We start from the raw sequence: 13,049 nt of genomic DNA on the forward strand, positions 1-13,049 counted from the left end.
TCAGAAGTTGTGGCAATAGCTACTTTCCTGCCTGGTGACAGCGCACTAATGCACAGGAGGCTGTCCCCTTAGGCAGGGCATGCATTCTCAGTTTTCTAGGGCTCATCCAGCTTTCTTTACTCATTTATATGATGTGCTTGGCCCTGTATGCGTTTTGATCTGTAGCCCTCTGACAGCTGGAAATGGTCTAGGCCTGGCACGCAGGCACTTCACTATTGAATCAGTGGATCTCCCACTATCTTCCTCTACCAACCTTTCTTAACTGGCTCTAAGAAATCCAAGTTTGTATTTATTTGTGGTAGTTACCAGAAAGTGAATTGAACAAGTCCTTTGTGTCAGGGTAGACTAGGTTAGGCTGCAGCAACAAACAATCCCCAAATCTCAGTGGCTTAAAACAACAGAGGTTTATTTCCCAGTTACTCACCCAAAGGTAGACACAAAATGAAAATACTCTCCTATTTTTGCATGCATGGAGACAGACATGAGTGCACAGCTATGTACAGGATCATATGTCAAATAAATATTCTGGACCGTGAACTCATGCAAAAACCTATTTAGATACTGGTTAGCTTAAACTACACCATTGTCACTTTGCTGGGGATTGTAAAAAGGTGCCAGGACCCAAGTGAGTAAGACAATACCACTTTCATTCAAGGAAATGCCCACACTACAAAAGGAACCAAAAGCTAACGAAGCACCTGGAAGCTTAAAAAAAAGAAGAAGAAAAAAAAAGAAAAGCCAGAAGCTTGTACTACATTAAATTCCATGCATAAATCCAGAAGTAAAATACCAAATATGCAGTGCCCACAGGCTGTTGCTTCTTGCCCCAGCAAGGCCTCCACCTCTGGGCTTCTAGCTTAGGAGGGAGATAGAGCCCAGACGCCCAATATGCAGAGCCACAGAGGGGGCTGGGCTGGGTCGGAGAGAGGGGCCAACAGGCTGGAATCCTCTTCCTCCAGTGGGAGCTATAAGCAGGAAGGAAAGGGGTAGGACTAGGTCATGTCCATTTCCTCTCCCAGCAACCCCCTCTTTTTACCCCATCCAATCCAGGCCTCAGCCTTATTCACCCGGATTATAGCAAACACTTCCCCCACACTGATTTTCCCACCCTCAGTCTCGTCTCTTTCAATCCCTCCATCACAGCCACCACACCTGACTTCTAAAGCTTAGGGTCTCTGAATATGTCCCTGCCTAGGTCAGAAACATGCCCTGGCTCCCTTTCATGCACAATTGCTGGTCTGGACTCCTAAGCCTGGCGTGCCAGACCTCCATGATCGGAAGTCTCTCCAGCCTCATCTCCTTCTGTTGCAGCAGTCCTTCCAGGCAGGCTTCCTCACCCACACACCATGCCCAAACCGCCATCTTGGACAGGAGACTCCTCGGCCTTCCCTCCCTGTCCCCATAGGTCTCATTTCTCAAGATTCCTCTAGTTCTTTCCTGGTTTGTCACTGAGCTTTGTGAAGACGTTCTGCTTTCCCAAGTAGAATGGAAGCTCCTTGAAGGCAGTTATCAGATCTGCAGCAGGCAGCTTGTGTCTAGAGAGGGAGCCTTAGGCTGGAGTCAGGAGATCAGGCTCTGGCAGTCTTGCCATATGCCATTGGGCAAGTCCCTGCCTCTCTCAGGGCCTCCTTTGCCTTGACATAAGGGCACCGGGCATTTGCTTTTGAGCACAAAATTAATAAAACTAATTCACCAAACAACTCTCAATTGCAATTCCAGGAACTAGGTTGAGAAGCCTGGGGCCTGGGATGATCAACCTGCTGACCCCCTGATCTCCTTAGTTAGTCCCTACTTACTCTGGTACCTCCATTTCCCAACCATCCCTATCCCATCTTCTTTCAGGGAACAGGTTACCTGGTGGGCCACAGGGGTGGAGCAGGGAGATCCAGGCAGGGTTGGGGGGCACAGAAGAGGTCAGGCGGGGAGCCTGGGAAGAACCTTTCAGATCCACAAGAGCCTCAGCTGCCTCCCGCTGCAGCTGCCGCTCTGAGGGGGCAGAGGTCCAGGCCAGGCGAGAAGCTCCGGGGGCCTGCAAAAGAAAAGGAAAGAAACAGACTGGGAATCCCCACTCTGCCCACCCTCCAAGTACTCTCTCAGCCCCTGGTTACTTCACTATCCCCTATCTTCCCTTCCCCAGGCTCAATTTCCTCCCAGGGTCCTGGATCCCACTTCTTTCCCAGGACCTGTGGCTGTAGCAGAAGAGGGTCTGGGGTGCCACAGGGCTGGAGTATCAGAGTTGAGCATCTAGAAGCAAGAAGAGAAGATGCCAAGGGGCTTAAACACATGGAGAGATATGCATGCATGGGAGTCTGGGTGCCTGCTGGGCCATTAGGCTTTGCGGACTTGGGCAAGTCCCTTCCCCTGTCTTGGCCTGCTTTGTTTGCTATAAAATGAAAATCCCTGCCAGCTTCTTTCCCCCAGAGCTACTGTGACAATTATGGGGAGTCACTGGTGTCAATTTTTAAAAAACATATCAAACAGCAAGAGGGACTGGGATGGCTGTTCCTGCCCTACTAAAGTCTAGTTTCCCTCCCCTAGTTCCCCAATCCCCATGGAACTTGAGGAGCAGCTTTCTCAAAAGGCCTCTGGCCTCTGTCGTAGGCCTCTGAGGCTCTCCTCATCACACCCCACCCCACCCTTCCAGCAGGCAATTTGATTCCATTTTATCTGTTTAAGAGGATTTAATAGCCACTATTTGTCCAAGACCAGGGCCTCTGCTAGGATGTATTCCGTACGTTATCACTAATTCTCATGACAAAGCAAAAAGAAGGTAATTGTATCTCCAACTTACTGAACGAAAACCAGGTTCAGAGAGGTAAAGATACTTGTACAAAGGTTCCCAGTCAGGCAATGGCAGAGCTAGGAGAACTTCTCTTCCCGCCTTAGTCTGAGACCTTGTGTTCTATATCATCTACTGTGGCGTCCAGGACAGGATCAGGCACATTATAGACCCATATCCTTCCCTCCCTACTCACGCGCGGGGCAGGGCAGAGGGCCCTTGGGATTCTCCAGAAAGAGGAGCCATCAGTATCGGACGAGATCCTGGGCAGGTTGGGAGGGGCCCGTGAGTGGGCAGCCGGAGGGAAGTGCCAGGGTCAAAGCCTAATGAGGGTAAGAGAATGCAGGAGTGTACAGGGGTTAAAGGTCATGGCTTCCATCTTCCTTCTTACCCAGTATTCTCTTCCTCTTCTCTTTCTGATACAGCGGTTCAATGGCATTCAAATATCTGTTTAATGAAAGTGTTGAATTCATCTTACCAGGAGAGGGATGCAGAGGGACTGTAGGTTCTTGACATAGCAAGTGGCATACCACAGGAGGTGGCACGGAAAAGCCTGGAGGCAGCCAGTGTCCAGGAGCCCAAGCGCCTGGAGGCACTGGAGTCCAGGACAAAGGCAAGGCTTCTGGGGGACGGCTGAGCAGCAGAGGCCCCCGGGAGTTATCCTGCAAGGGCAGAGAGCACAAGTTGGAGTCAGGAACGAGGCTGGGGAAAGAACGAGTGCGTTCTAGGATGGGGGCAGGACCTCAAAACTTTAGACTTGGGAGGGCTGTAAAGTCCCACCCTCTCATTTTTTACCCATAGAAGAGAAGTGATTTGCCCAGGATGATACTGCATATCAGGACTCGATCTAGAACCCAAGTGTTGAGGGCACAGAGGAAGGGGTCTGGGCAGGGGCTAGTATAGCATTCACTCCCCCAGGGCCCAGGTTCTCCTTACCTTCCCAGGGGGTGTCAGTGCCAGTGGGACTGCCCCATGGGGTGTCTGAGGCTGGGGTGCTATGTTCTCCTTTCCAGCTGTGAGGGACCAGGGAGAGCTCTGATGAGCCCTTTCTCCCGACCCCCATTCCACTCCAACTGCAAACTGAGTTCTTATCTCCCTGTGGCCTTTTTCTATCCATGGATCTCACTACATCCTCCCAACACCTGACTGCATTTTAAAGTTGGAGAGACTGAGGCTGCCCAGAGAGTAGAAACACTTTGCCCCAGGTCACACACCAATTCCAATGGTGGGTCTGGGACTCTTTCCTACTTATGCTTTCTCCACCCCAAACCCGGCCCCATCCCTGGCCAGATACTCACGGGGGACCCCTGGTTGAGTGGCTCCCTTCTTGGCATGGCTAGGAGCTTTGGGAGGAGCCGCCCCTCTCCTCAGCAGTCCCTGAGCCAGATGCCTCTTTAGCTGTGCCTCCTGTTGCCTACGCAAGGCCACCTGGGCAGCCATGACCCTCCGGCGCTCCCTAAAATAGGGGTTGCGGGTCAAAGGTCAGCCTCGCTTTCAGTGAGGCCCATCCTCCTCCCTTCCCTGGATCTCATTCATACTCACAAGATGAGGACACATTTGTGACACTCGCAAGCCTGAAAGAGGCACAGGCGCTTGTGGCCCTTGAGGTGGGCAGTGACGCCGTGGTTTCGGCAGCGGGCACAGGTTGGAGAGCGACTGACAGCTCTCCTGGGGACAAGCTCAGTGCCTGGAGGGGCTCTGATCTCACCCCCTGTGGCAGAATCAGAGGCACAGGGGCGGACAGTGGGCGTTTCGTTGCCTTCCATGGATCTGGAGGCAGGAGTGGAAGGTCAGGGTGGCCACAAGGGCCCTCGCCTGACCAGCCCTCCTGTCCCTGGGAAGCCACACCTGAGGGGGTTTCCACGGCACCCCATCTGTGGACTCAGCTTTCACCCCCCCTCCCCAGCTTTCTCCCTCCTTCACCCCAATGCCTTTCTTGGGCATCCTCCTTCCCAGAAGGCTCGCCTTCTTCCCCGGCGCCCCTCTCCTCCTTCCCTTCTTACGTGTTCTTTCAACCATTGTTCTCAGCTGCTGGCCTGTGCTTTCTCCTGCACAAGTCCCATGCTCCTACCCGTGCATTCACTGGCCCCCCAAGGGATTCTACACCCCTTTTCCTGCAACACCCTGTTCTGATAGTTTTTCCTGCCATCGCCTTCAGCAACGACCGTCCTTCCCTCCTGCATTTATCCAATTCCTACAACTACGTTTACGCTCCCCGTCCGATTCAGAGCGTCCCGTACCTCCTGCACGTCAACGTACCCTTTGCTCCCCTTTGAAATCAGAACACTCTCTTGCCGCCTCTCCCCGCCCGCGCCATTACTTTATTCTCACGGATTCCTTGCCCCACTTTCAAGAATTATTTTCATTCACTCGACAAACGTTTCCTGAGCCCCTTCTTCCAGATGCCAGGCCCCGATCTCGGCCGCAGGCCCCCCTCCTCACGGCACGGATTCCCCTCCTGCACCCATATGCCCTGCAAACTCTGACGCAAATTCTGGGGTCGCTGCGCCGGGCCCTTCGGGGGGGCCTTTGCCCATTCCCAGCAACCGATCTCATGCATCGCCCAGCCCACCTCCCCGCAGCGCACCACGGCTCGCGCGGCTGTTACTCGCGTGCCCCCTCTTTTGGTAGCCGGGCCTGAGGCCTTGCCTCGCTCCAGGGTCCCAGGGAGGGGGTGGGGCACGGGGAGCGCGCCCAGGGGCCCGCGGCGTGGGGGAGGGGAGGAGAGGGGCGCGAGGAGCGCGAGGGGGAGGCGGGGGAGGGGGTCCAGCGCCACAGAGAGGGGGAGAAGGGACAGGGAGGGGCGGGGTCGTGTTCGCGTCCTCGGCCCGCGGTTACCACAGCCTCGAGCGAGCAAAGTCAGACTCAGTCAGGAGGACGCGAAAGGACGCGGTGAGGAAGTGGCGTGAGGAACGGCGGCGCTCGCGCCGGTTTTCCCGCCCCTTCTCCCAAGGGCCAATGAGCTTCAAGCGTCGACTCCCGCCGCCGACGCAAGCGACCAATGCGCTTCAAGATCCTGCACTGACGGCCCTCCCCTTACCTCCAGCCCGCTTTGCCTCGCGCCAGACTGTCAGGCCAGCCAATAGCGCGTCGAGTTGAGTCTCGCCCCCCACTTGCCCCTCCCCCTGTGGCTTGCCTGCCCAGATTGTAATTCCCCTTTTGGGAGAGATGGCCAATGGGGCGTCGAGTACTGGTCCCAGGATGAGACTGGCCCTGCCCCCCAGAAACGGCTGCCGGGTCGGACCCCCAGCCGTTGACCTGGACCTGTGTGCGCACGCGCAGTCTCGCTCTCTAGCCAGCACTGCGCGGGTTTGCCTCTGGCATTCCTGGCTTCGACCTCGCTCGGGCGGTTCTTCGCTGCGTGGACGCTCGTGTTTCTTTCACTTCTCTCCCTGTGCCTGAACTCCGGATCTACCCTTCTCCTTTTATGCGTTTCCCCTCCTGCTTCTTTCCCTTATCCCACCTCCTCGGGTTGCGCCCCTTTCCGTGTCTCTCTTCCCGTCTGTTTAGGTGCTGATTTTCCTAACTTTGGTTTTCCCGTTCTCTTGGGAGTCTTGTCCGCCTGTCCATCCTGCTGATTTTCGGACCGCATTCCTCCACGTTCCTAATTTCCGAATAACCTGGCTCTGTTTCCAACCCCCCCACCCCCTTCTTCACTTCCTTTCCAAGACGCCGCCGTGGTATTTCTATCCCTTTGGCCCTTTCCACCCTCTGCGTGCCTATCCCTCCCCGATTTCACCTCAATTCATCAGTGTCATCTGGGCTCCACTCTGTCCTCCTCACCTGCCTTCTCCGTGTTTCGCGGTTTCCCTCCCACCCTTTCCTGTTGTCCCCTTTTCTCTGTGCCTCGCGCCCCTGTCTCCTTCCCCCGCCCCCCAAAGAGCCACGTCCCTGCGCCCTAGGCGTCATTTTCCTGCTTCCCCTATTGTGCTCTCGCTGCTGGTCCTCTGACTCCCTGCAACGTTCCAGTTTGCTCCTCCTCTGCATGGTTTCTCTTTTGTAGGGGTAGCATACCCTCTGACCACCTCTTCGTCCCCCCCCCCAAAGATTTCATTCCACCCTTTTCTGTTTGTGTCTCCACTTGTGCTTCAGACTTTTGGATCCTGTCATTTTGCATTCCAGGCTGGTGTGTGCCATCTTCTCTGAGTGGCCCAGTCCTTTTGTGTGTTCCTTTGTCAGCCTTCATTCCCCCGTCCTGTGTCCCATCTTTTCCGTGGGTCTCAGCCCCTTTGTTTGCTATAGACTCCTGCGTTACAGAGCCTGTGTGCCAGGCATTCTGGACAGAAAAGGGTGGCAGAGGTGACCTCTAGTTGGACTGCTGTGCAGGGGAGCAGTACTAGACAAAGTTGGACAGGTTGTTTGGGGCCAATCTAGTGGTGGGGGATGTGAGTGTGGGAGGCTTGACTGTCTAGTAAAGAGGTTGACCTTGATCCTTTAGATGGTGGAGAGACAGAGACTGGAGAGCCAACATTTAGGGAGAGTTTAGCACTTGCCTGCACTTTATATTAATAAGCTTAACTAATTTTCAACAGTGGCCTTATGAGATGTATTATTAATCCATTTTATAAATGAGCTCAACAACTTACACAAGATTGCACAGCTAGTAAGTGGAGGTGTAAGGATTCTAACTTTGCTCCATCTTTGAGTCCAACACCTATGAACTTTTGTACCACCTACATTGTTTTAGTTAGTATTTCCAGTGATCTTCCTTCCCTAATCCTCCTGTAGGTGCTCACTTCAGGTGGCTAATGCGTATCTTCTGTTTCTTGTGTTCTTACAAGATGTGCAGTGTCTTATGTGCATGTGTTTTTAAAAAGGTTTATTCATTCATTCATTCATTCGAGTAATCTCTACACCCAGCGTGGGGCTCAAACTCATGACCCTGAGATCAAGAGTTGCATGCTCTTCCTACTGAGCCAGCCAGACACCCCTGAACATGTGGTTTTATTTTATTATTTTTTGAAAAGATTTTACTTATCTATTTATTTAGAGAGAGAACATGGGGGAAGGGCAGAGGGAGAGGAAGAAAGAGTCTTAAGCAGATTCCACGCTAAACACAGAGCTCGAGGTGGGGCTCGCACTCATGACCCTGAGATCAGAACTTGAGCTGAAATCAAGAGCCAGATGCCTAACTGACTGAGCCGCCCAGGCACCCCTGTGTATGTGGTTTTAAGTTATGCAAGTGATATTGTGTTATTTATTTAAAATAATCAGCACTGTGCTTTTTTGATCCATACATGTACATGTTATGTGTATGTCTAATCAGTTTCTTTTAATTGCTGCATGATATTCCATGGTGCATCCTCTGCATGTTGTGTGTTCACTAAGTCTCAGGGAAGAATGCCCACATTGCCTTCGACTCACCATCTCCATAGTAATGCTGCATCCTGGTATATGTTGCTTTGTAGATGAAGGTGGAAATCTCTATTATGTGTACCTAGGATAAACTAGAAATGGGAATTTGTAAACCCAATTTGACCTAGTATTGCCAGATTCCTCCCTGCAATGCTGCTTTGGGCCTGAAACATTGATCAGAACTCTCAGCTGCTCCTCAGGGTCCAGAAGAGGGTCCTGTCCCTCTCCCAACAACCCCATGAGCAACAGTACACAAGGGTTCCTGTATCTGTATCCCACATTGCTGCCAACACATATCTTTTTCCAGCTTTCTGGTCCTTTGCTAGTCTGAGAGATGGACAGTTTGATAGACTGCCTTTCTCTGATTATTGCTAAGCTTGAGTGTCTCTTCATATATTTTCTAGCTTTTCTGGTTTGCTCTTCTGAGAACTGCCTCTTCATATGGTTGGCCCATTTTCCTACTGGGGTTACTCTTTTTTTTTTTTTTCTTGTCTCTGCATTGCATATACTCTTCTTATGCAAATCTTGGCATTTCACATTATTTTAGAAATGTATCTACTTCATCTGGGTTTTCTAAAGATTTTTTTTTTTTTACATCATCTCTGTACCCAACATGGGGCTTGAACTCACAATCCCAAGATCAAGAGTAGCATGATGTACCAACTGAGCCAGCCAGGCTCCCCCACTTCATTTGGGTTTTCAAATTTATAAATGTAGAGTTCTTAATGATACTTATATATATTGTTTAAAACAGCCACTGTCTGTTACTTCTGATTTTTAATGTGGTATTTTATTTGCATCTTGTTTTTCTCTTGATTAGATTTGCTGGATAATCATCTCATTGATATTGTCAAAGAATCAATGTTAAGTTTTCTGTAATAATTTTTGTTATTCTAATTCTTTGATTTCTGTCATTATCTTAATTTTATCCTTTATTGGGGGCAGGTGCTTTGTTGCACCTTGTACAACTTCTTGAGTTAATCCAGGACCATGTTTTTTTTTAACGTTCCTATTTCCTGACAAATGTATTGAAAGTATAAATTTACTTGTAAACACTGCTTTAGTTGTGTCACAAAATTTGATGTGTAGTTAAAAAAAACTTGGTATTGAGATTGTTGACTCACAAGAAGTTGCAAAATTTGTAAAGCCATAAATACTTCCTTCCACTTCCCCTCAGGGATATCTTCTATAACTGTAGTATATAAGCATAAACTTGACATTGGCATAAAACTCTTAACTGGATTATAGACTTTAATTAGTTTTCACCAGATTTTGCATGTACTTGTTTGTGTGTGTGTGTGTGTGTGTGTGTGTGTGAGAGAGAGAGAGAGAGAGAGAGTGAGAGAGAGAGAGAGAGAGATGTACTATGTTCATTATTATTCACTTCTATATACATTTAAAGATCCTTTTCTGAACCAAGAGTTATTTAGTAATATTTCAGTTAACTTCCATATACACCCCCTTGTTGTTCTGATCTCATTGTCTCTGGCTGGAGAACAGCTTGTGTACCAGTGATCCTTTGACTAAGTCAGCTCTGCTCAGCACCATGTCCCATGGGAGGACATAAGCAGGAGAGTGAGAGTCATGACTTGAGAAGCTAATGTGGTGGGTTCAGGGCAGGTTGGAGGGGACACTATGGAGATGGGAAGACTTGTGTCCCTGAAGGTCTCAAGGAGCCTATGTCACAAGAACTTGACAAGCAACTTTCTGCCCTAGAAACAGTGACCCAGAGGCGGGTGAACAGAGAATTCAGAAACTGACGAGAACTGAGCCTGATACCTGGATTGAACTTGGTTCCAGACTGACCTCTAGCATCCAGGACCCCGACCCAGGACCATGGGACCCCAGCACTTCAGCCCTGTGCAGCTGCTCTGCCTCCTAGGGGCCATCTCCACTGTGCCTTGTATGTCCTGTGGGGCTGGATGCTTTGGGACCCCCAGAGGGTGGGAGGCTGGATTCACATAACTAGGGGAAGGAGGGCTGGATATCTGGGTTCCTCAGGGGACAGGATCTGGAGAGGCTGAGCTCTTGGCTGGCAACTGGGGGGCTGAGAAGGCAATGTGAGGGGGCCCATGACTGGAAGGGCATTCTCTCTTTAGGGGCCATGGCTCTTTTATGCTACGAAGCAACATCTTCACTCTTCAGAGCTGTTTCTCTCCATGACTGGAAATGGCTTCTGATGAGGAGCATGGTATGTAAGCTGAGTGAGGGCTGTGAGGAGACGCTGGTGTTCATCGAGACAGGTGAAGGAAAGTGACTTTGATACGTTTCTTTTTTTGCTGGCTCTTCTGACCCCCAACTCCATTCCCAGCACCCAGGGACTATGGACTCAAGCTCCAAACATTTACTCCATTACATCTTTGGGAATAATGTCAAGACACTGGCAGGAGAGGGCAGGACCTGGCTGGGTGTGGTGTGGGCTGGATAGGAGGGCAGAACGGAGGTGATTGCAAGTGGATGGGGGACAATCTGGGAGAAAAGTAAAGAAAGGGACACAGGGGAGAGAGGAGCAGGGTGTTCCTGGGGGGAGGGGTTGGTGAGGAGAGACAGACAGAGACCCGGGGATCTGAGCCCTGTGCAGCTGCAGTGAGTGGACCCCACAGCAAAGTTCGTGATGGGGCAGAGCGAGCTGGAAGAGCAGGGTGTAGGGTGGGAGGGTAGACTCTGTGTGTGGCCAACAGCACTGATCAGAGCTCTCTAATCTTCTCCTCAGGGACCAGAAGGGGAGTTGTGGGTTTTAAGGGCTGCAGCCCAGCCTCATCTTACCCCCAGCAAGTCTCCTACCTCGTTTCGCCACCTGGATTGTCCATCGCTTCCTATAGCCGCGTCTGTCGAACATACCTCTGCAATAACCTTACCAACTTGGATCCTTTTGTGAAACTCAAGGCCAGAGCTCCTAAGTCTACAGCATTTTCTTCCCATAGTTGCCCGACCTGTGTGGGCGAGCACTCTAAGGATTGCCTCCCAAATTTTGTCACCACTGATTCTTGCCCCTACGACGCCTCTCAGTGTTACAGTTCCACCTTAAAATTTCAGGCAGGTGAGAGAAGAGAAACTTGCTTTAGTGCCTTTCCATCTCTGTGAGAGGCTGGTGGGATCCGAGAGGGGACTGGGGCTGCCCAGGGCCAGGCACCTGAATTCCAAGGAGGAAGGACTAAGGGGGCTGGTACTCAAGTTTTTGGTGGGAAAGCAGGTGTTCTGGGTTGTGAGGGTGTCTGGAAGCAGGGGCAAGGCGCCTGGTCTTGGAGGTGTCCCTGACTCCTCTCTGTCTGCCTTACAGGCCTTCTCAATACCACCTTCCTCCTCTTGGGCTGTGCTCGTGGACATCAGAAACTTTTAGCAGATTATCACCATATTGGGAACATCAGAGTGACTGAGGTCCTCAACATCTTAGGGAAGGCCCAGAGAGCTGGTGCAGAGCCCTCCAGTCGGAGTCCTGCTTGGAGCATCCTCTCAGGTCTTCTGCTGGCCTTCAGGGACTGAGAGTCTAGCTGGACTGGACAAACCCCTTTCCGTAACCCAGTAAAGTCACAGAGTTGCCTTTCTGCTTTGTCCTGTGGTCCATGAGGACTGTGGAGGCATGGAAGGTGTGAGGGGAGCCAAACATACCCGGGGAAGTGGAGGGGAGAAGCAGGCGGTGGGTATGTGCATGGTGAAGTGAGCAGGGGGTGGTGGGGAGGAGGGTCATTGGCAAAGTGACAGTCATGCCCAGCAACCAGGAGGACCCCAAAAATTATTTTAAAGTTTATTTTTTTTAGTAACCTCTACACCCAATATGGGGCACAAACTCATGACCCTGAGAACAAGAGTCGCACGCTCTTCCAACTGAGTCAGCCAGGCACCCCCCCTCAAATATTTCTTTTCTCCTCCCCCTTCTTGTGACGACCTGAGCTCTAGCCCAGTCAGCCACTGACTCAAGAGATCCTGGCCAAATCTCTTCCCTTTTCTGGGTCTCAATTTCCTCCCCATTAAAATGAAAGGCCTGGGGCGCCTGGGTTGGCTCAGTTGTTACACGTCTGCCTTCGGCTCAAATCATGATCCCAGGGTCCTGGGATCGAGCTCTGCATCAGGCTCCCTGCTCCGCGGGGAGCCTGCTTCTCCCTCTCCCTCTGCTGCTCCCCCTACTTGTGCTCCCTCTCTCTCTGCCAAATAAATAAAATCTTTAAAACAAAAAATAAAATGAAAGGCCTTATGAATTAGAGCTGGGTATCATCAGGGTGGTTTTTATTTTTTTAATTATTTTTTTAAAGATTCTATTTATTTGTCAGAGAGAGAGAGAGAGAGAGAACACAAGCTGGGAAAGCACAGGCAGAGGGAGAAGCAAGCTCCCCACTGACTGAGCAAGGAGCCCAATGGAGGACCCGATCCCAGACCCTGGGGTCATGACCCGAGCTGAAGGCAGACGCTCAACCATCTGAGCCACCCAGCCATCCCATATTTTAAAAAAAATTTTTAAAGATTTTATTTGTTAGAGCAAGCGAGAGCAGGATGGGGGGGGGCAAAGGGAGAGAGACAAGCGGAGTCCCTGCCGAGAGGGGAGCCCAATGCAGGGCTCAATTCCAGGACCCTGAGCTCATGACCCCAACTGAAATCAAGAGCCCACCACTTAACCAACTGAGCCACCCAGGTGCCCCCCATTTATAAATGTCTAATGTTCAATGACCTTTGCTTTCCTGGGACAAACCTAACTTAGTCATGGTGTACTGTCTTATTCTATATACTGTTGGATTTAGTTTGAGAATATCCTGTTTAGCATTTTTGCTTCTCTGTTGGTGAGTATGATTGGTCTGGTATTTTCCGCTTTTTGTACTTTTGTTGTTCCTATTTCAATTTAAAGGTTATACTAGCCTTGGAATAAGTTAGGGGGATATTCCCTGTCCATTCTATGGATGAATTTCTGATTTTGAGATGATCT

General features: G+C 50.8%; 2 protein-coding genes across 3 annotated transcripts; one reads left to right on the forward strand and one right to left on the reverse strand.

Annotated features, from left to right (window-relative positions):
- Positions 1-852: 852 nt before the first annotated feature.
- DMRTC2 (DMRT like family C2) lies at positions 853-6,004 on the reverse strand. The gene is made up of 9 exons (XM_028087971.2): positions 5,820-6,004; positions 4,322-4,549; positions 4,078-4,235; positions 3,716-3,792; positions 3,258-3,441; positions 2,976-3,102; positions 2,184-2,244; positions 1,855-2,029; positions 853-965 (listed from the first exon to the last, which is right to left on the reverse strand). The coding sequence occupies exons 2-9, from the start codon at positions 4,543-4,545 to the stop codon at positions 853-855; spliced, it is 1,119 nt and encodes a 372-aa protein (XP_027943772.1). The 5' UTR covers positions 4,546-4,549; positions 5,820-6,004.
- A 3,966-nt stretch (positions 6,005-9,970) lies between these two features.
- LYPD4 (LY6/PLAUR domain containing 4) lies at positions 9,971-11,617 on the forward strand. 2 transcript variants are annotated; one of them, XM_028087841.2, is made up of 4 exons: positions 9,971-10,037; positions 10,234-10,377; positions 10,848-11,174; positions 11,415-11,617. In XM_028087841.2, exons 1-4 carry the CDS (start codon positions 9,971-9,973, stop codon positions 11,615-11,617), a joined length of 741 nt encoding a protein of 246 aa, XP_027943642.2. The 2 variants fall into 2 exon arrangements, with proteins under 2 accessions (XP_027943642.2, XP_027943643.2); XM_028087842.2 differs by lacking the exon at positions 10,234-10,377 and having other exon boundaries at positions 9,971-10,077; positions 10,855-11,174.
- The last annotated feature ends 1,432 nt before the right edge of the window (positions 11,618-13,049 follow it).

This window comes from Eumetopias jubatus, unplaced genomic scaffold (assembly GCF_037043125.1).
Source record: "Eumetopias jubatus isolate StellerSeaLion01/CBP00866 unplaced genomic scaffold, mEumJub1_p1.0 scaffold_10, whole genome shotgun sequence".
NCBI lineage: Eukaryota > Metazoa > Chordata > Mammalia > Carnivora > Otariidae > Eumetopias > Eumetopias jubatus.